The 22,157-nt window shown below is 40.5% G+C and overlaps 4 protein-coding genes across 5 annotated transcripts in view; 2 read left to right on the forward strand and 2 right to left on the reverse strand.

Moving 5' to 3' along the window:
- The first annotated feature begins 332 nt into the window (after positions 1 to 332).
- Positions 333 to 6,082, forward strand: cyb5r2 (cytochrome b5 reductase 2). The gene is made up of 9 exons (XM_084365233.1): positions 333 to 403; positions 671 to 820; positions 2,446 to 2,518; positions 2,671 to 2,777; positions 3,396 to 3,525; positions 3,657 to 3,740; positions 4,152 to 4,237; positions 4,374 to 4,473; positions 5,611 to 6,082. Exons 1-9 carry the CDS (start codon positions 389 to 391, stop codon positions 5,781 to 5,783), a joined length of 918 nt encoding a protein of 305 aa, XP_084221359.1. The 5' UTR covers positions 333 to 388; the 3' UTR covers positions 5,784 to 6,082.
- Positions 6,083 to 6,888: 806 nt separating this feature from the next.
- poglut3 (protein O-glucosyltransferase 3) lies at positions 6,889 to 13,130 on the forward strand. Its single transcript, XM_084364227.1, has 6 exons — positions 6,889 to 7,244; positions 7,701 to 7,898; positions 8,544 to 8,827; positions 8,979 to 9,183; positions 11,748 to 11,944; positions 12,072 to 13,130. Exons 1-6 carry the CDS (start codon positions 7,007 to 7,009, stop codon positions 12,510 to 12,512), a joined length of 1,563 nt encoding a protein of 520 aa, XP_084220353.1. The 5' UTR covers positions 6,889 to 7,006; the 3' UTR covers positions 12,513 to 13,130.
- Positions 13,131 to 13,505: 375 nt separating this feature from the next.
- rep15 (RAB15 effector protein) lies at positions 13,506 to 16,355 on the reverse strand (the record flags this gene model as incomplete). The annotated part of the gene is made up of 2 exons (XM_084364228.1): positions 13,506 to 15,991; positions 16,074 to 16,355. 2 exons carry the CDS (start codon positions 16,353 to 16,355, stop codon positions 15,446 to 15,448), a joined length of 828 nt encoding a protein of 275 aa, XP_084220354.1. The 3' UTR covers positions 13,506 to 15,445.
- Positions 16,316 to 22,157, reverse strand: part of ppfibp2b (PPFIA binding protein 2b) — an 83,045-nt gene continuing 77,203 nt past the window's right edge. Inside the window, exons 28-30 of one of the 2 annotated variants that reach the window (XM_084364225.1) lie at positions 20,196 to 20,261; positions 16,664 to 16,729; positions 16,316 to 16,406 (exon numbers count right to left, since the gene is read on the reverse strand). In XM_084364225.1, the coding sequence (XP_084220351.1) occupies positions 16,383 to 16,406; positions 16,664 to 16,729; positions 20,196 to 20,261 (156 nt within the window). In that variant the 3' untranslated portion in view covers positions 16,316 to 16,382. Of the gene's footprint in view, positions 16,407 to 16,499; positions 16,590 to 16,663; positions 16,733 to 20,195; positions 20,262 to 22,157 lie in introns of those variants that run through there. The other variant, XM_084364226.1, reaches the window with a different exon arrangement.

Below are 22,157 nucleotides of genomic sequence, written 5' to 3' on the forward strand. Positions count from 1 at the left end.
TCTGTAAAGAATTAAACATTTTCTCTCAGCACTTGTTACGTAATCTCTGTGCCTCTCTCTCTCCTCCCCTCCTTCAGTGGTGTGATCTCACAGCTCTGCTCCTCACTGCCTGAACGCCACCTCTGTACTATGTAGTGTCATGGTGGGCTCTGTCTTCCTATTGGTGGTTTCGACCTTGTGTCAACTTTCCCCCAGCGGGAAGACACGCCCCCCTCGGAGGCCCTTCACTGTGTGTGTGTGTGTGTGTGTGTGTGTGTGTGTGTGTGGGAGAGAGAGAGAGAGAGAGTGATTGTGAAGGCTGTCATTGCCCAGGCTGTGTGTGGACCCTGCTCTCTCAGGCTGTGTGAGGAGAAGGAAGTTCCAGCACACTTTGTTAGAGATTGAAACTATGGATCAGAGTTTGGTGAGGATGAACTTTCACTTTATTTCCCTTTTTAATGATCCCACTTCATCTTTTTCAGGCCTGCATATTCTATTCATGAAAAACTGCATGATTTCAGTCAGATTGTGGGACTTTTATGTTCAACTGTAGAGTGTGTAACTCATCGCTAATGCATGTAAAGGTCAAACTTTGACTCTTTGTTTTATGTGTTGTAAGTCTCCAGTCTCAGCGCTTTTCTCTTCTCAGATCAATTTGCTCACAACTCTGGATGTGATCTTTGTCTTGCAGATGATCCCGGTGGTGGTGGCCGTTTCTGTGGTGGTGGTGACGCTGCTGTACTTCATCCTGCAAGGCTCTGCAGGAGAGAAGAAGAAGAAGCAGCCTGTCACCCTGCAGGATCCTATGGTCAAATATCCCCTTCCCCTTATACACAAACAGGTAGACTGCATACACACGTTTACATTTAACAATCAGGACTTTTTTTTTTCAGGAAGTTAATATTCAACTGCTTTGTAATTGATTCAGTACAGTGAGGGAACAATGTAGTATGTATCTGGTCACAAACTGTGAGGTCTGTACTCACAGTCATATACTCCCAGTTTGTTTCAGCCTGAGGGGAAACATTCCAGGTGAATTTAAAGGAAGTTGGCCAACCAAAGTTTTTAGATTAAAGGTGCAACATGTAAGTTATAGCAATAAAAAAATAGCTAAAACTATCAGCAGAATGCAAAGAAAAAAACGTTTCGACATCACCTCCTAAACGTCTATGTGTTGTGTTGCAGAGATATCTATTGAAGTTACACAGTAAACAACACCAACAGTCCCTCGGTACTCCGAGCTCCCAGTACGGCCAGAGTCAGCTAATACGACTGCTAGCTGCAGGGCTAACTGAGCTCACTAGATGATGGTAGCAATAGTTAGCAGCTACAGTTAGCAGCAGTTAGCTCTTACTCTAGTCATATGCTGCCCCCTATTTGTTTGGAGTATACATTAGACGGATGGCAAATTCTTACATATTGCACCTTTAATGTCTTACGTTATTTTTTAGATATGCTTGTTTTCATTTAGTTTAAAGGGTTAGTTCACTTAAACACATTTCCTTACTCCTTTCGGAGCATTTCAGATGTTTGTTTTTTGTTATGTTAAGCTGTCTGCAGTTTCTGTTTAATGGTGATGAATCAGTTTTCTATTGTGGTACTCAGCAAATTAAATTTGAAAAATTCAAAATCATTATCTCTCTCCACTAGCAGTTAATCTCTATAATCAACAAAACACAGATTCACACATTTTCATTGGAACTACTCCAGCAGGGGTCATTAAAGGATAAATCCACCCAAAAATGAAAATTAAGTCATTATCTACTCACTGCCACCCTGATGGAAAATCAGCTAAAGTTCAAAACATTTCTGGAGCATCACGGCAAAACAGCATCACTGCATTCTTCTAAACAACTGAAGTAGAATTAAAATGTAAGAAAAAAACAACCAAGACGACCCTCCATGTCCAGCATAATCCAAGTCTCCGGAAGCCCTGAGATCCCATATTGATTCAAAAAAATGTTATATACAGCCTCAGTGTGTGGTCGAGTTCTTGCCCCCACTATGTGCAAACACTTTTAGCTTAGCAGCTACAGTGAAGATTTCAGCTTTAAAAAAGGTGTAAATAACTTATTTTTTAAATCAGTTCGAGACCTCTGGGCTTCTGGAGGCTGGAGACCAAGACCCCAGCGACTTCAGCCGTTTTTCAGAGAACGCTGTAATGCTGTTTTGCTGTGAAACTCCAGAAATGTTTTGTGGACTACACAACTTCACCTGACTTCGGGCTGAGTAGATAAGGACTGAAATTGAATTTGTGAACTGTTGTTTTAAGGTTTAATATCTTCTTGCTGGCTTCAAACTCTCTCCATTTACAGTTCATTGGGTAAATACATGTCAGATATACTGTATAGAGACCAACCCAGCCTCAAACTCAAGTGTGAGGTCATTGATTTTGCAAGCTGGCAGCTCTGCTATCTAATGTGTTCTTAGTTTATTTTTTTTTAACCTGTGTGTGTCCTTGTGTAGGAAATCAGCCATGACACAAAGAAATTTCGGTACGGCCTTCCATCTGGAACCCATATCCTTGGACTGCCAGTAGGTACTGAAACAGCTCTTTCCTCTTGTCTGCTGAAACACGGCTCGTTTCCATAACAGGACAGTGCTCATGCCTCATGCTTACACATTTTTCCCCTCAAATCCACCACCTCACCCATCCTCCCTGCATGTCCTCCCCTCTGTCCTGTGGAGCAGGTCAGCATGTGTACCTGTCAGCCAAGGTGAACGGCAGTCTGGTGGTCAGAGCCTACACTCCAGTCTCCAGTGATGAGGACCAGGGATATGTTGACCTTGTGGTCAAGGTAATTAACATTCCTGATGTAAAGCACAAAACAGCACAAATCGCTGGCCTGTGGGTCAACTGCAAGTTTTTCTGTGGGTTATTTTAGCTGATTGTTTCTGTACACTGATTTTTTCCACATTTTTGACATCTTAATTTGGTACTTCATTCTATAAACTCTCCAGAAAGGGTTCATAAGTTGTACTTAATTGCTTCACTGATGTTAATAAGTCATTTACTCGTGACTTACAGATCAGTTCTAAGCCATTACATTATGCATTGGTAGTCAGATTATTCAGTAAGTCCTCAATGAAGCGTCATTACTTTCTTACTTTCTAAACAGCTTCCTCTGGAGCCACAAAAGGCTTTACACTACTTACTTTACATATGCAGTAGTACTCCTCAAGACCTGTAAACACACTCTAATGTGTAAAATGGGTGGGGTAACCCTTTAATACAGGTTTATGTGGATGACTTATCACAAAACAAAAGTCGTCCACACTCAGGTCCTTTACAATTGTCTTATTAGCAGGACAAACTATTGGCTATCCTATGCTAGAAAGTGATTTTAATGGATTGTAGAGGCAATAACAAGACACAGATGAAAATATAAATGTTTTGCCTTTTTGTTATACTCCAGGTGTACTACAAGAACAGCCACCCCGCTTATCCAGAGGGAGGGAAGATGTCTCAGTACCTGGACAACATGGCCATCGGAGATACCATTGACTTCAGAGGGCCCAATGGACTGCTGGTGTATCAGGAAAATGGTATGTTACCTGTCCATGTGTGGAAAGAAGAAGAGGCATGCTACCGTCACCAGCAGATGTCACTGTGGTACAGTACAAAACCATCGGAGCATGACACAAACTGATACTGACACTGACTCTATTCCAATCAGGCCGGTTCTCCATCCGACCTGACAAGAAGGCAGAGCCCAAAGTTCGGAAGTTTAAGCATGTTGGAATGATCGCCGGTGGAACAGGTTCATTTGCATTTGTTCACGCTCTCAGTCACTTTTATGTACATTAATGCATGCACTTTATTCAGAGGAACATCACAGAGGCTCAGCAGGCTTAACACACTGCAGAATAAAATATTCTTCTTCCAGAAGGAGAAATGAAGTGATTCCCTAAGAGTACTCATGGATATTAATACCTTGAATCCTACAGTACCTGCTGTATAACTGAATTGTATATGTGTGTGTTGAAAAGTGGGTGAATGGGAAATAATTAGCCGTCATGTAGTTTAAGGACAATGTACTGTAACTGTACTTTTAGGACAATTTGATGATGTGTTTTGCAGCCTCACAGTTGACACAATCTTTTTTAAACTGATAAAGCTAACATTGTTCCTCCTGATAGACATCCTCTAAGACTAACTTTTACTTTCTCAGGTATCACTCCTATGCTGCAGTTAGTCCGCAGAATCACAGCAGACCCCACTGACAACACCAAGTGCTCTCTCATATTCGCCAACCAGGTCAGCTCCGTGAGGTTTATTGTTTTGGGAAATCTTTCCTTGAGTCTCATTGTTGAAATGTATTACTGTACTGCACATAAATGGAAATACTCTGGAGAAATTAAATCTCTCTCACCCCTCTCTGCTCCCCTCTCAGACTGAGAAAGATATCCTACTGAGGGAGGAGCTGGAGGAGGTGAGGAAGAACCATCCTGACAAAGTTAAAGTGTGGTACACGCTGGACAAACCTCCGCAGGGTAAGGCAGCATTTCTTCATCTATCAGGTTCAAGTTCTTATTGTCATCTACAAAAAGATTTAATTTAAGAAGTCATTAGAAAAGAGATTCTCAGATCACAGAAATCTCGTTTGAATTTAACTCATAGAATACTGCAGAAGCTAAAACACAGGAACAAACATTTGTCATCTGAACTCATTAAGATACTTTAAATATCAAGAGAGCAAAACATAACACGTGCTTTCTTCTGATCATGTGAGATCTGGTGGAAACATTTTCCATGTCTAATTTCATCATGTGACCATAAAGAACGTACAGCACAGTGCCAGGCTACATCGAGCTGAATACATCTCTCCAAAGTCTCAAAGCGCGGTCCTTTGGTTTCACTGCTGAATATTCAGAGTGGGAAAACTGAACTAAGACTCCTGATCTGAAGGAAAATCCCTGCAGGCTGAGGAGGGAGATAGCTCCAACAAGGTGTTACAGTAGCTTAGCAAAACGCTCATGTCTCACTTTGCATAATCCTTAAAGCGAGCAGAAATTAATGAGTATAATAGCGTTACATAATCTCTGTTGTGAGGGCGCTCGCATTCTGTCTTGTGTGTCATTTGCTCCACACAGAATATAAAACACATCAGCCCTTGATCATTATTCATTAGGAGAGGTGCGCTTGTTCTTCGTTAGCAGTGTCATTATTTGGTTCCCTTGGAGGGAGGGATGATTATCTGCAGAGCACAAGTTGAACAAACCTCTTCGAGTTTCTTATTTCATCTGTTTAATTTCATTACTGATTTCATTGTCTTTGAACGTCCCGTCTCTTCTTCACTGAGATCAAAAGATTCTCTTTTTGGTTTTGCTCACCGTTCACCATTGGGCATCCCTCTGCTGAGGCACAAAGGAGAGAAAAATAGATGAAAAATGACAGAAACAGGAGGTTTTGATAATTAGTATTTAGATATGAATTGAAGAGGGGGGATCAAAGACAGGCTTCTCTGATTAATAAGCCATAGATGTAAATATTTTACCCTTTCTACTGCTGCTGTTTGGTGAGTTCTGCCACATTATGATGATTTAAGCCTTTTCACAAAGGCTTTTGGTAAATATGCTTAAAAAGTCTTTCTGAAGTTGAAGGTTTCTCTCTCTCGTCTTGATTTCTAGATTGGAGCTATAGCTCAGGGTTCGTGACCTGTGACATGATCAAGGACCATCTCCCTGCTCCGTCCAATGACGTCCTTGTTGTCCTGTGCGGCCCTCCACCGATGATCCAGTATGCCTGTCTGCCAAATCTGGACAAGCTGGGACACAAAACAGAAAACACTTTTGCATACTAGTGTTCTGATTAACTACAAAACTGGTTTATTCCCTGTAATCATTCAACCACTAAACAAACAATCAGTGTATGAACGCTGCTGATGATCTACTGCTATTCACAAAGTATGTTTTACAGTTAGGCATGTGTCATTTTTGATGTCAGTGACAAAAGAAGAACAACAGTGCAAGTCTGTAATAAAAACGGGTATGAAATTGCCATCAAAATAACCCAGTTATGAACATTTCTTGGGACTCAGGTATACTTTTATATACACTGTGTTAATATGTTTGTACAAGACAACAGCTGCTTTTATAATGATTCTTTTTTTAGGCCAAAATGTAATTTTTTGTGAAATAAAGACATAAAAACAACATTGTTGGTTTCAGTACGTGAGGCTACATACACAAAAGAAAACCTATGTACTGTAGTTTCACAGTCATTTTACATGTTTCTGATTATTCTATAATCTACTGTATACCCAAATAGAACAAGATGGACTGAATAATATGCCTGTATCCAGTTCTTTCACTTTTAATGTGACACATTCGGTTTAATTTACTGTATGCAAAGTTACTTAATCTTAAAAGCTTTATCGAAGTTTGTTACATTTCATCATTAAAAACTTAAGGCCAAAAACAAGACGGAAAAACCACACCTTTTTCTGATCATACTGCCAGAACAAATGAGGAAGTGGACCTTGAGCGGTTGAGTTGGTGTTTTTGTCAACAGTATACAATGTACATTATTAAGGGGGCACTATGTGTAAGAATGTACAATATTAATGATGGTGATAGTAACACAACTCCATAACTGACTAAATGAGCTGTTCTCAGAGGAAAATAAGGTCCCAGAACACTGTTTGAAGCTAGAAAGCTGGCAGGGTCCGCCACATATAAACAAAGCAAACCAGTATGAAATTGTGTTGTCCTTTAAGGTCAGTTTGTTAATTCAGTCATGAAAACAAAGAGAGTTTGTTTATTTAGTTTGTTTAGGCAGAAAAAATCAATCAATGAAGCTCTTTTGTCTTCTGATTAAAATTTCTTCCCGGAACTACATAGTGCTGCTTTAAGGTCTGTGGTGGAGCGCCACAATCTGCATCCAACATTTCCGACATCCCGTGAACGCATCACCGGATGATGGGCGTGCTTCCCTCTCCAACATGTCGGCATAGGAGTTGCTTGCAAAACTTTACACTAAATATTCAGTGAGTTTAGACGTCCAGCAGTCAACACCTGGGGGAACATGGTGTGTGAGCGTGGCGTAGGCTTAGTTAAGCCTGTACGGAATGGTTTATTTCGTAAATGTGTGGTTTTAGTGGCATTTATAAGCATAAACTTCACGGTCTGTGCCTGTGAAAGAATCGCTCCAGAGAGATGTCTCATCTGGGGTCCAGGGCTCAACCCCGACGTAGTTTTACCAGTCCGCTACTTCATTATTCAGGCGGTCAATTCAAAAGGAGGAAACCTGACTTTATCTCCAGGTAAACTGAACACATGCATAGTGTGTGCTACGACTGTCATTATGTTAAACAACGCTTACATCGAGCGGCTGCTGCTAGCTAATTTCCTGGCGCATCATGTTTTAATATGAAGCTAACAAACAACACAAACTGAGCAGGTAGTGGACGTTTTTCTGCAAGAACGACAGACGTAACACTAGCTAGCTACATCCAGCAGTGATTTATCCGTGATATTATCGACCAGACGTGATAAGAAAAATTGTTTAATTATCATAACTGTTTCAATCAGCCATAAAAACAGCTTTAGTGCTTTAAACATCCCTGCTGCCCTCAAATGACCGAGCTGAGCTAACAGCAGGTCATGTTTCAGGGCTGGGCAGCTGCCTTGGTACAAGGGTGTGTCATTCATTAAGCTCTGCACTAAGACACCATTAAGCCACACTGGTCTCTGAAATGCTCTTTACATGTGCTGTTTAGGTGGAGACACGTTTAAAGTGAAGATAAGTCCGCTGGACAAGAAGGAGCACATCCGCATCCACGTCCCTGCACCTCTGGACAGAGGAGACGGCTCCTTCATGGTCAGGTACCGGCTCTACGGGAGTGTGCTGACGGGCCTGAAGGTTGAAGTCCTCCACCAAGATGCTGCTGTGGCCAAGTCACCCTACACCATCCAAGGTTTGTGTTGTCATGTATCAAGAAACACAGGCACAGGTTCACCAGACAAGCTCTCTTCTTACACATTTGCCTGAAAGGGCGTTTTCATTTGCATAACAAAACCAAATTTTTAACTGGACAAACAAGGAAGAAATCTCAGGAAGAGTGACAAAGGAAGTATTCCTCCTCCAGAGCAGACACACACATCACACACTAAAGGGCTGTGTTGCAAAAGAACGCCCACGCTGCATCACCAGAAGGGTCAGATCTCTGCATAATGAGTGCTGCTTTTAAAGCAAAGCCTCATCGGGCCAGTTCCAGTAATTGTTGTGCAGATTCAATGAATATCATGTTATTTCATCATTGTCATTATCATTACACACTTTGTGATAGTGCTTCAATTCACATCCTAATGTCCTCTCAGCGAAGCATGACAGATGCTCTCAAATATGTGGAGAAATTGTTGAACATGAGTCCGTCCTGACTCAGAAATGTTGGACATCACCACTGTTTCATATATGACTGAATAATATGTGTTTAACAATTACTTTAATTCTTTTAGTTTAACACCAGCTCCTTCATACATGTGGAAAATGCATCAAACAACCTTGTTTTGATCTGCTCTGGCTTCCTCATCTAACCTTGAGTTATATTTCTAACGCTCAGGTCCGGTCTATCATGAATACTGCGACTGTCCTGAACCCGATGCTTCAGTCTGGCAGAGCATCATGCAGTGTCCCGCCACAGAGCCTCAGATCCTGGCCGACTTCAAATCTTTTCCAATGGTTGACCTGCAGCATCTCAGACAGGAAGTGCCTCAAAGATTCGTCAACAGAGGTGGTCTCATTCACTACGCCATCATCAACAACCAGCTGTATCGCCGCACTCTGGGAAAATACACCGACTTTAAGATGTTCTCGGATGAAATACTGCTCTCTCTTACCAGAAAGGTACTATCAGATTTTGAGGGATGTTTGAGGATCATATACTGCAGGTGTTTTTGCATGTTATGACACATTTGCTATGGGTAGTGTCGTAAAGTTACTGCCAAGAGTTTGCACATGGCATCATGTGATCACTTATATCAATCTCCTGTTGAAGGTGAGGGTGCCCGATGTGGAGTTTTACATCAATGTTGGCGACTGGCCGTTAGAGACGAGGAAAACAGATCCTGTTCCAGTTCTGTCATGGTGCGGCTCAACAGAGACACGGGACATTGTCCTCCCCACTTACGAGGTGACACACTCCACCCTGGAGACCATGAGAGGTGTCACCAATGACCTGCTGTCTATCCAGGGAAACACAGGTAACCCACACACATGCACACACACATTCCTGAGCCACTGTGAGGCCTGCTCTAGTCAAGAAGTGAAGCTCAGGCCCTGAAGTTTGAATCTGAATCTGTCTGTATAAGTTACCCATCATTTCATATTCATACATTTGTCCCTGTGTGACCTTAAAAAACTGAGCCAGCACTGCTCTTTAAATCCCGTAGTTCCAATATTAAACCTGACAAAAGCAAAGTTTTTTAATCTGAAATGTAAATGTCTTAAATATAGAAAATAACTCGTAGTTATCAGCCAGGACACGGATTCTTAGTTGAATTTAAATATTTATTAAAAATGTATGTCAGTAATTCATAGAAAAAGCTGTACTATAACTGCAGCTGTGGAGGTGGTAAATTATACTGAGGCTGTTCCCTGAGGGCTGCATGGTGCAGCACTTTGTAATGAATTATTGAAAGATGGTAATAATTTGGACCACAACAGCTAAAAAACGAGACTGCAGACTTGCAGTGGTGTGAACTGATTTCTTTACTACCTAAATGGTAGCAGGAAGTAGGGAGGCCCAGGGACTGAATCAGGAACTGTGTGTCCAGGTTGACTCCCCTTTCAGTTTCCTTATTTAAACTGGTCACAGGCCTACAAAATATCAGAAAAAAGGGGGACACAGTTGCTCCAAAGATCAACATTTGTATTATATTGTGATGTAATAACAGATCACTGCTAAAAAAAAAAAAAAAAAGAAGATCACTACCATGTCTTTTTCTAAGGAGTTAAGAGCCTTGTTTTAGAAAAATTCAGAAAGGTCTGCTGTGTTTTCTTGAAGCCCCCAAGGATACAGTTGAGCTTCTCTAATTATAAATGCTGCATCCTTTCCCTTAACTATTATTGACGAGGCAGTTGTGGGCTTACCCAGTTCAATAACATTAACCTACGTGCAGTGCTTAAAGTTGGCCAGTACTCACCGGTACACACCACTGGCATTTTTACAATTTACTCTTTACTTTACTGACATTAGAAATAGTCTCAGCACTGTACAGACAAAGCACGCCATGGTGTGTAGCTCCGTGGCGGTCGTGCGATCTTCAGCTCCCGTTTATGCATCTGTTGTATTTTCTGTGCCTGCCGTGACCGAATCTAGTAAGAAAACATTGAATTTAAAAATAGTGCTGTTTGTGATTTTGTTTTTCCGTATTATTGCTCATATTTGCCATCAGAACACACGTCTATGGTCCTTTTAATATGTTGTTGCATAAGAAGCACATGAAATACATTTTAAAGTGATAAGGTTCTAATAAAGTTCAGCTAAATCACCAGTGTTAAACTCATGTGAGCCAAGATGGGAATTTGTTTCACCACCGGATGCAAATGTTTTTTTTGCCAGTTTGCTCACATAGAATGGAAGTGAAGTGGGAGGCGAATATTTTCCACTGTTGATTTTGCATATTTGTGACCCTAACCCTAACCCCTAACCCTAAGGGGAGTACTGGCACTCCCCTTAGGGAGTCACACTGCCTTTGTGCAAGTAGTGGTACAAACGAACTGTAAATTTGGCTCAGGTTATATGACTGTTTTTGTGTGAGATGCAAGTACTGCATTCACAGAATTTGGTTGTGTGGGCTGTCCAAAATAATCTGACTTAAAGAAAGTTAGTTAAGTAATTTTGGACTGAGCCAAAATATATGAAGAAAGCGATTGAGTGCACCACTAACAGATGGGATTTACTCCCTGCTCACATTTAAGTGTCCACTGGGGGGTGCCATCAGGTTTCGTACGGGCCCTATTGTTTTTGACGTGTATCTAAAAATCATGTGGGGAACAGTTCAAATGCACTAGCCCATTAATGTCGACGATACAGTTACCTATTTGATGGGAACCTACAATATCAGAGGTTTTTAGTAATCTGCAATAGATTTTAATTTCATTCAGCAAATATTGTAAGTTGAAAATAGTTTTAAATCATAAAAAATCACTTCTGCAAAACTAACCTAACAAGTAACATTATTAAATGACATGACTCATGCTGGATAAAAGTTAATGTTAAAGAAACTAGAGCTTTAACAAACACTGGATTTTAAATGCAGAACAGGTCCTGTTACACATTTAAGGCAAAAAAAGACACATCCACCACTGTGTTTTATAGGAGAAACTACTGGTCTTCCTAAATATTTTACAGACAAACCTGCTGGTACATACAAGTGCATTTTTTAGCAGATTCCTTATTTGTTTCCGTCAAAATGCAGTCTGTTGGTCTCTGGATGTTCTCCTCTTTGTCTGTGCTCAAGGTATGTACACAGTGGACTCTCTTAACTGTATGATTTTAATTCTTCGTTTCATGAGAATTCAATCACAGTCGACCTGATTTAAATAATGGTCAAATGAATAAATGAATCATTCTTATTGTGCTCTTTATAGTGTTTGATTATTAAAATGCACACCCCTTTGGGTGCTAGGTTTTTACACCAGTGTCAGTGTAATCATCTTTATATAAATATGTCTCATTATTTATTGGAATTAATGCTTTTAAATTCTGTCACTTGGAACATTTTCTGCCTTTTTGTATAACATCAGGACCATTTTCTTCCAGGGCCTCCTTGGATGAACAAGACAGATCGTGCGTTCTTCCGTGGCCGGGACAGTCGAGAGGAGCGTCTTCACCTGGTCTCTCTGTCCAAGAATAACCCTGAGCTGTTGGACGCAGGCATCACAGGATGGTTCTTCTTCAGAGACAGGGAGAAACATGTAGGAAAAGTACCGCTTGTTGGATTATTTGAGTTCTTTAAGGTGAGGAAAAATGAATATATAAATGAGTATTTAAAAATAATTCTCTTTTATCTTATGCCATTGTATATTTTGACTTTCCTTTGTTTTGATGTGATTAATGTTAAAAATATTATTTCCCCTCTTCTAGTTCAAGTACCAAGTGAACGTGGATGGAACAGTGGCAGCATATCGCTTTCCTTACCTGATGCTCGGGAACAGTCTGGTTCTGAAGCAAGACTCCCAGTATTATGAATTTTTCTACAGCAATCTTAAATCAGGCACTCACTACATTCCCGTTAAGAGAAACCTGTCAGACCTTTTGGAGAAAATCAAATGGGCCAAAGAGAATGACGCTGAAGCACAAGAGATCGCCAGAGCGGGTCAGACAGCAGCCAGAGAGCTGCTGCAGCCCAGCAGACTGTACTGTTATTACTACAGAGTGCTGCACATGTACTCGGAGCGGCAGGTAGGACAGCCGACACGGCACGCAGACATGGAGCTGGTGCCTGAGACGGACGATCACACTGCTGCGTGTACATGTGAGCGCAAACGCCACAAAGAAGAAACCAACATGAAGGACGAGCTATGATGGTATCCTTCTGTAGTTTTTGTCATTTTTTTCTCTGAAACATTCCTGACATTTAAGAGTGAAGATAATTGAATGTTAATGATGCTCACAAGAAAATGTGAATTTCACAGTTTACAATTTAACCTTACAATTCTGATTTTATTTTGGACAGTTGAGGAATGTTTTACGATAAAATCTCTGTCCTCAGTTATTTCTAGGACGACGGGACAGGAGGACATAGCCCTCAAAATGATAATGCCACTCTTAATGTTAAATACTGTTGTGTTGGGTTTTGTGCCTTTGTAATCCAAGAAACTGAGGATATGATTACTGTTTTGTAACTGTGCCTTTGCATTGTATTTTTTACAGTATTGTCTTAAAATAAATACTTCTTAAATAAATCTTCAAAACCTCCAAATATAATCCTTATACTGAAATGCGAGAGTCTGACCTACTGTGAAAGTCATAAGCAGCAAGCAACGTCCGTCTATCACAAGTGACTTACATTTTATAATTATATCTACTGTATATTTCCCGTCGTACTGTAAACTACAACTGCTACTTCAACATACGTTTTCCAACATTTGAATGAATGTTAGAATTTTGAATTAAAGGTAAATGTCCTGTACTATACATACAGACACTGTGTACTGAGAGTCTACAGCCATGTCAGTGACTTTGAACTGGTGGTAGCGCTAGAGGAAAGTCAAGAGAACACATCATGAAACTGCCAATGACATGACAATGAGATGTTTTAGCCTGGACCAAAGTTGTAGACCAGCCAACGGACCCTTTGGTTTTATGGTCCTTTTTAGGAGCTGTTGGTGTAGCTGTAGTGAGATCTGATGAGGACATGAGCACTCAGGAGAACATTTTCACCTTAATATCTCTTGGAAAGCTCTTTGACATTGTTGTACACAAGTAGAGAAAATATTCTCGTAGCAGATCCTTTATAAAAAGAAAAAATGCATAGAGCAACAATGAGGTTCAAAACAATTGAGTCAGACACGTGGAGAAATTTGTGTTTATATTTAAATGAAATATATTGTGTGATAAGTGATTTACATTATCTTCAAATTCATACAATCATTTGTTAAAGACTGAAAAAAGTCATGTTGCGATAATGTTTGACAAAAAGGTGTTTCTAACCCTAACTTGCTATAGGTATTTTCCATATGTTTGCATCTCTGCAGGTTAAAATAAAGCATCGTTCCATGTCATCAACATTTTTTTTTAAGTACTGTACCTACACACACACGATATTTACAGAAAGCGTACATTCATCCTTCAATTTAATCCATTGCAATTTGTAATATAAAGAGAACAAGACAATTCCACCCAAGAAGAGTAGTTTCATGTTTTAAGTATTTATGGACCAATTTCTGCTTAAATCCAAACCGTAAAATAGTTAATGCTAAATCATTTAGCTCAGGCTGCTTAGTGGTTATACGCAAATCGTCACTGTGAAGACAGCCTCATTGAACTCAAATGACATGTACAAACAGCAGGTAGTTACAAAAACATGAACCCTGTGTCAGGATGGATGATATTCAACTGACCAGGGGTCTGCACTCACACACACACGCACTTAGTAACAACTGCTCATTTTAGTTTACAGTGGTTTGACCATATTCTTCTACAAAGAAACACTGTAGACTTAAGACGGGTATAAAAAATGTTTCCGTAGTTGGACGTGTCAGAGCAGAAAAGCATGGGTGTAACTAATAACATTAACGATGGCTCCATTATCTTAAGTTTTAGCGCTGTGTCATACAGGTGAAACAGCACTCACAAGAGCATTCCCTGGGAGGAAAGCATACCATGTATAATATGACGGTGATGGCTCAGGCTGTGGTTCATTGGGCAAGATACTGCTCCTGGTGGCTCTTCCATCTGTATGTGTGAGTGTGTACGAGTGGTTACAGCTCCTGATGAGCAGGTGCATGGTTGCCTCTGCCGCCAGTTTACCAATGTGTGTGTGAACATGTGAATGCTGACTTGTGTTGTAAAGAGCTCTGAGTGGTCGCTAAGACTAGAAAACGCTTTATAGATACAGTGCATTTACCATATGGGATGGAACCATCATTAATATTATTAGTTACACCTGTGAGAATAGGCCTTTTTCACTGAAGACATGACATCACACTGTAGGAGACACACAAATAGTATTTGTAACATAAAGAATGATGGCTGGATTCAATTGAGTTCAGTTTTAGGGTCCTGGTTCAAAAAAAGGCTGAAGGTATAAGCCTTGGAGTGAAACATGTAAATGAAACACATACTTCATAAATGTAATTAGTTTCACATGAGTCTGAAATGGAATGATAAAACCATAAGACACATATACTGAAAGTGCAGTATGCTCTTGTTTTAAATTACGTTATTAAATGTGTTTCACTGAGTTTCTAGGCTAAGCTGTCAGAAAACCAGACCAAGCAGAAGTAAACAGCAGAAAACTCTGCAGGTGAACTGACATTCTTGTAAGATGCACCATCAACTGGGATAGATTGTAAATCAGAATTGAAAGAAGAGAGACCAGAATTTTCTCTAAAAAGGCAGAATACTTTCATCTTAGAAGGTTAAGAGGTTTTTTTTCTCAAGAGACACATCAATAGAGTGCTACAGGGATGACGTATTTATGTATTTTTTGTAAGTTCGCGCTGGTTCCCTGGACAAAAAAACAATAGGATTTTTCATTCTGCATTTTGGATTATTGCAGAAAATAAGCTCTGCTAGCTACTTGTTTTGTTCAACAAGATAATCTTCAACAGTGAACATCTTTTTCATGATTTTTGAAGCGCAAAAGCAATCGCGTACTGGAAGTGCAAAAATGCTAACTTATTTCCAGGTTTAAGGACTCATTCCTGCAGCACTCTATAGCCCCCACGTTGTCACATGAAGTTTATTACTGAGCCATTGTATCATGTTATGGGCTATAAGTATTTCTCTTTGGTTCAGCTGAATTTAATCATTAGAGTGAGAGGTTCCCCGTCTTTCTTGGTGACAATGGCCTGCATCATTCCTGAAGGTGTATGGAGATACCTCGAGCCTTTGAAGAAGTTCTCGATTAAAGCTCTGTCAATCTTGTTGCACTTGCCGATGGCCGCCTCAAAGTTGTTGCTGAGTACGCCGTAGATATTCCCCTTGTCGTTTTTCTTCCCCATGAACAAAAAGAGGGCGTAGCAGTCTTTGCCGATGGAGGTGCAGAAGTCCACCAACCTCTCATACATGTTCCTGTCGCTGGACTCCATCTGGGCCATGTAGATAGACTCGCTGCAGGCCTCTGGGGGGAAGCCGTTCTCTTCTGCGTTCTCCCTTTCGGGCAGATGTAGGACCTGCACAGCAATCTGGATTCGAGGGTTCTTGGTGGGCTTCTCCAGCACGGCCCAAACCCAGTCAGCCCCCAGGAGGATGCGCTGCTCGGGCGTCATGGCCGTGCAGTTGAACGCATCTGTCATGTTGAGATTGACGCTTTGAGAGATGTAGGTCATGAGGAAGACCTGTTGGAGGACAAAATGTTTTTAAGACCACATAAGTCAATTTTGTGAAGTTCCAAAGGTCTTCAGAGTTTTATTTACCTACCTCTGTGAGCACCTCAGGGCTCGCGTGGAACTTGTCCTCTGGGTCTTTGAAGAGGAGGTACTCTTGAGTTCTGCATGTGGCGGCCGAGATGCAGTCGTTGAATAGAGGTATGAAATCATTGGGTTTGGCGATGGTGGGCCTCCTCAGCGTGGAGAAGATGCTCGGTCGAGGTGATGTGTTGAGATCGAAGGAGGGACGGATGCTGGAGCCACGCTTGAAAGAGGCGAAGAAGTTGGAGTTCTGGAAGGGGTTAGAAGTGGGTTTGCTGATGGTCTGGCCCATGGTGGACTGATGGTGGAGGGTGAGAGATCAGATGGTGGTTTCCCTGATACACTGGATAGAGAACATTTTACCATTAGATTATAGACTTTAATCTAGATTGGACATCTGGTTGGTGAAAGTTGACCCGAGTATTTGGATAATTTTATTCTAGAGGTACCAAAATAACCCCATGATATGGAACCAGTGCTGCTCAGGTCGTCTTCTTCTGATCTTTTCTCCATGTTCCTCAATGCACTAATACAGTAGGAATAACATGGTGTGATATCTATTAAAAACAAGCTGCTTTAAAATTGATTCTAGATACTCACCAGGATGGGTCTGGAAGTTTCTGTAGGTCCAAGTCCACTACCTGTAGTCCGCTCCTGTCCCCTGCCCTGCTGAGATACACAGTGTGTGTGTATGTGTGTGTATGTGAAGCTCAGTCTTCGGTATCCTGACGTGTACAGAACTTTCAGTTGAATAAAGATTTTCTATCCCAGGTTTGGAAGAGGGAGTTCCTGACGACAGTGTTAGCATGGGTGTGGTGTTTGTAACTTGTCGAATTTGAGTAAAGTCAACAGAAGACTCATCTTACCAGTGTGTGAAGCAGCAGCTTGAGGACTGGGGTAAGCCTGAGGGGTTTGATGGGTAAACAAAAATGCTTAACTGTCTTCTCAGGAGAAAGCGCAAATAAGGACATGTAGGTTGGGTACAGGAGCTTTTAGTGCGGCTCTCTACTGTATTCTCCCATTGGAAGATGAGAGCAGAGTTTAACTTTAGATTTATAAAGTGGTGGGGGTTGGTGGTCGCAGCGGACATTTTTTGTTCTTGCAAAACTTCAGGCAGGTAGTCCAGCTGTAGGGTCTTCGACTGGTTTAAGGTTTACTATTCCAGTGTGTTAATGCAGGTAAGCACATATAGGCGTACTTCACACTGTGTGCGTGCAAGACTTTAGCCTGAGGTTACTTACCTAATCCCTTAACATTAGCTGTTAACCACTCAGATGGCCCAGTTTGTCAAAATGCTTTTATTTTGTCAACCGAATATAATAATCTATTGCCTACCTTACCATTCTGTTGTCATTTGTTTTGTCGTTAATTAACTTTTTAAAAATAAGTTTTTATTTTTAATATTTTAATAAAGACAGGGTCAGTTGAGCTTAACAAAAACAGTGCTGTCTGAGAGCATAATACAGTTCAATAGGGGAGAACAGGGTCAAATGAAACATGAGTTGTGCTTATACAAGGCAAAATATTCCATCATGTTAAAATTGTTGAACATCCATGGAAATGAGAGCCCAACCAACACACATAGTGTAGCCTCTTGTGGCTAATCTGAGAAGCCGTAAAATATGATAATATTACATCAGCCAATATTCATATTTTAAATAAACAAATAATATTAAAATGTATCTTTGACAAGGATTCCTTATAGAGATTTTTTTTGGCCACTCGGAGGTAGATGAACAAAGGCCAGCAGACACAGACCAACATTAAAAGATAAGTTCGCCCAAAAAAAAACATGTCATCTACACCCTTTTTTTAAGTTGGAATCTTCACTATAGTGAACACCCAATCTGAAGTGGCTGCACAAGCTAGACCATGCTTTGAGGGTGTACATAAAGTCTTAAATCAACCTGGGATCTCAGGGATTCCAGTGCCAGACAAACTGTAGGGAGCCATTTTATGTTTTTTTTTCCGGTTGTTTTAACATTTTAAAACAAGTCCCGATCTACTTCAGCTGTTGAGGAGAATGCAGTTGCACTGTTCTGCTGTGAAGCTCCAGAAATGTTTTGTGTGCTGTGAAACTTCACCTGACTTTCCATCAGCATGGGGGTGAGTAAAATAATTTGGAGTCATGTTTCTGTTCACCTGATGAATGCAAGTCCAATGGCCTGGAACAAGGTTGCGTGCCCTGCTCTCCCCTTTGATATACCAGCACAGTATACAGAGGTCAGTATGATCATTAGAGGGTACATTGCATAGGGACAAAAGAAAAGCAGTAAAAAAAATGCCAGTTCAGTTCATTATTGTAGAAATTAAAAATAGATTTTTGTAAGCAACCCTTGATGACTGTTCCACATCGTCCACTGGTGTCCCGTTATCTGCAGTGTTACTGTAGGTGTAACATGAGGTATCAGCAGCTAGCAGAAGTAGCTGTAACAGCTCCACACTGCAGTGTTAGGCCGGGCCTTGAGGTACAGTACAGGTGTCACATGGTTGCTACAGGTCTCTGTGGTTGATTGACAGCATTAGTGAGCGTTGGGTCATTGTCCTTCAAACTAGCGCCGTCTGAGACCGCCTCAGCTCCCTCCGCAGCTCGTCTTGGCTGAGTAGGTACTGGAAGCAAAGCATCATGGGAGTGTTATTGGGTTAGAAAGCTTGGTAGTTGGTGTATGCCACTGAGCTGGGATCAGTTAAGACATTTAGTTTCAGTCTATGTGAGGATATTGTGAACAAATGAGACTTAAAGACACAGAGACTTGAGGATTTATGGGAAATGTGGTCCTGATGGGCAGAACCATGAGCAAAGGTTTTAATGGTGTCAACAAAGGCCTCCTTTGTATTAAAAATGATACAACTTATGTCTAAAATGCTACGCATTACTTATAGAGCCTTGCAAGATAAATAAGGAGAACTCATCCAAACTAAACACACACAACCAGTTTCACTGCAGAGTTAATCAACAAAAGGCATTTTTCACAATTTTTTAAATTAAAATGCACAAGTGAAACTAATATATTTAAAGGTGTTTTTCTGCCTCTTTACCTTCCAATCCACTGTGTGTCAGAGTTACTAGTTGCTGTGTAGATTCAGATTTTTCCATACAAAACATACCCAACAGCGTATTAAGTTCTTTAGATCCATTTAGCTCCATCTCGGCCAGCACCAATATTAAATTGCCGCTTCCACGTTAATAACTCTCCCCTTAGGAAAGTGTCATTCTGTAAAATAAGTTTAATCCTGATCATTTTAGTAAAAGGAACGTTTGAAACACGTTTTTCACTTTCTGAACAAGAATTAGATGTGAAAATCAATGCCACTCACAAACTAAACAAACACTTTTCATGACTGAATAAGCTGAATAACCAAACTGGCCTTAAAGGACAACACAATTTCATACTGTTTTACTTCCTTTATATGTGGCGGACCCTGCCACCTTTCTGGCTTCAAACAGTGTTGTGGGACCTTATTGTCCTCTGATCTTATATGCATCTCAGAATGTCTCCTGTGAAAAGGTCTTTTTTTACATCATCAGTCAGTTTGATTAATTTAGGCCTGTGGCCTTTTCAGTACCATGAGAAGCATAAAAAATTGCAATGAAATAATAAATTAAAACTTAAATTCACATTTGCTTTTAAAAAAGTTTTTTGTGTGTAAATAATAATGTAATCTTTTAACTAAATATTTGAATTTGAATTGAAGCTTTAAATAGCAAGTACTGCTGCCCGCTGGTACTTCATTATTCGCTGTTATCAGGCGGATGCCAGTCTTGGTCCTTTTGCTCCTGTTCTGTTTGCAGAAGTCATCTCAGTAATTGAACCCTAAGGCTTTGCAAAACAAACCCACTTCTTAATCGTGGCCTAAAGCAACTTCTCCAGTGAACCAGCTGAGTGAGCCTTAAGATCTTGGAGGAAAAAGTGTAACTCGTATGTAATTGAGCAGGTTTCACTCTCCAAGTGTCATCTTATTCTTTTATCCTTATCACACAGATTGTGGTGTTTTAATGCTGTTTCTCCCTCAGACAGAACTTTCCATCTGAGTGACTCAAACTTCTGTTACAGCCGATGAGGAGCAGTTACTCGGTGAGTGAATCAGCTGCACAAGTCATTACCAGCAGCCTGTGTGTGTTGGTGCTTACTGTGAGGTTGTTGATGCTTTCAGACAGAGCCTCTATTTGCAACATGGTACCCTCTGTGATCGCCATCTGCAACACAAACACGCACACACGCACACACACACACACACACACACAAACAGGACACACACAGGGCCTAATGAACCCATTACAAGTCACGATTACAGACTTTCAGAGAAACAACGATGGGTTTCCTCGGCTTCAGTGTATAGCAATGAATACATTTTGCATTCATGTAAGTATGCTGAAGTGAGCTATACATCGCTGATGAGACATACTCTAACATGCACCACGTACCATGTCATCTTTAACAAGGTTACTATGGTGATGGTCATCAGCCATCTTGGCTAAGATTGGTCTGCAGAGTGGAAAGCTGACGCATAAACAGCAATGACAGCCACCATGATGGTGAGGATGATGATGATGATGATGAAAGCAGGTTAGTAGTTGATGCAGGCTACTTAGTCATGCCTCCCACTGTGGCTCCACATAGAGCGAGGGAGTAGCTTTATTTTGTCCATGTCAGTTGTCTCAAAACTTAAAGGATAAATTCACCCAAAAATGAAAATTATGTCATTATCTACTCACCTGATGGAAAGTCAGGTGAAGTTCTGTAGACTACAAAACATTCCTGGAGTTTCACAGCAAATCTACTGAACAACTGAACTAGCAAGGGACTTGTTTTAAAAAGTGAAGAAAAAAAAAAAGAGCTCCATATAGCTCATCTGACATAATCTAAGTCTCTGGATGCCCCAAGATCCCAAATTCAGTTGAAAAGATGTTTTTAACTTGCTTTTTAAAGCAGAAATCTTCACTGTAGCTGCTGAGCTAAAAGCGTTAGTGCTCATGCTGTCTTAAGTGGGTGCATCAGCATGACCACATGACGATGGTGTAAATAATGTCTTTTAAAGTCAATTTGGTATCTCTGGGCTTCTGTAGACTTGGATTCTGCTGGACGAGTTGCAAACAGCTATTTTACGTTGTTTTGGGGTTTTTTTCAGCTCTTTTTTTTTACATTTTAAAACAAGTCCCCATCTACTTTAGTTGTTTAGGAGAATGCTGTAAAGCTCCTGAAATGTTTTGTGGACTACGAAACACCTCCCTCAAAAATGACTCTATGCCATGCCATTTTGTTTATGAAACCATGAACTGTACTGTTTTCATAAGAGATAGAGGGGTGATATAGTGTATACTAACTTAAAATGTAAATCCAAAATACATTAATTTCAAAAAACAAAATTTAAAATTAGAACAAAAAGTTAAATCCTACGCAAACCTTCCTGCCTTTTGTGTAGAAAGAAGGAAACATCTTTACACACGTATGTTTTTATTTATTAAATGACTTGATAAATCTTTTTACATTTACATGACCACATATAAGCTTCCTTTGCGGAGCAGGATTTTCTTTACTATAAAAATACTATTACAGAAAATATGAAAATAACAGTACAAAATCACCAGCTCAGGTAACATGCTATTTTATCATTTCCTCTGCAATGACATAAATATTAAATAAAATCCCTCCATAATATTATGCAAATATTGCACAAGCTCATCTCAACCGTGTGACAAAACTGTTTAAAAATCAAAGCTATAAATGATGTCATGACTGACTCACACATATAAAATCATCTAATGGTGGTGCATAAATGTTAGAACAATGGCTTAATACTGTACAATAAAGGATGTCCATATATAGTATGGATTACAGGAAGTTATGTCACAGGAAGTGGAGTCCAGAGAGATGCTGCGTACTCTTGTGATGAGTTAGATCATGGCACAGGTCTGAGGCTGAGGTCGGGTTAGTTAGGCATCTGTCAGGAAATTAAATCAAAATACTTCAAGTGTGTAGATTCATCGCGACAGTACACCCTTCATGACAAGCAGCTGTGACTGTCTGACAGTCAGGCAGGTTTATCTGGGCGTCTCTGAATCTCTCCACTCGTAAGGCACAGGGTCGGGCTG

The sequence above is a fragment of the Pagrus pagrus genome (assembly GCF_965226575.1).
Source record: "Pagrus pagrus genome assembly, chromosome: 10".
Lineage (NCBI taxonomy): Eukaryota > Metazoa > Chordata > Actinopteri > Spariformes > Sparidae > Pagrus > Pagrus pagrus.

Bases quoted from the DNA above. Each gene is read 5' to 3' on its own strand.
- cyb5r2 (XM_084365233.1), top strand. The intron at 2,778-3,395 runs GTAATTAACATT...GTTATACTCCAG, and splicing joins ATGTTGACCTTGTGGTCAAG to GTGTACTACAAGAACAGCCA. The intron at 3,741-4,151 runs GTTCATTTGCAT...TTACTTTCTCAG, and splicing joins AATGATCGCCGGTGGAACAG to GTATCACTCCTATGCTGCAG.
- poglut3 (XM_084364227.1), top strand. From the start codon at position 7,007: ATGGTGTGTGAGCGTGGCGTAGGCTTAGTTAAGCCTGTACGGAATGGT. The intron at 7,899-8,543 runs GTTTGTGTTGTC...TCTAACGCTCAG, and splicing joins GTCACCCTACACCATCCAAG to GTCCGGTCTATCATGAATAC. The intron at 11,945-12,071 runs GTGAGGAAAAAT...CCCCTCTTCTAG, and splicing joins GATTATTTGAGTTCTTTAAG to TTCAAGTACCAAGTGAACGT.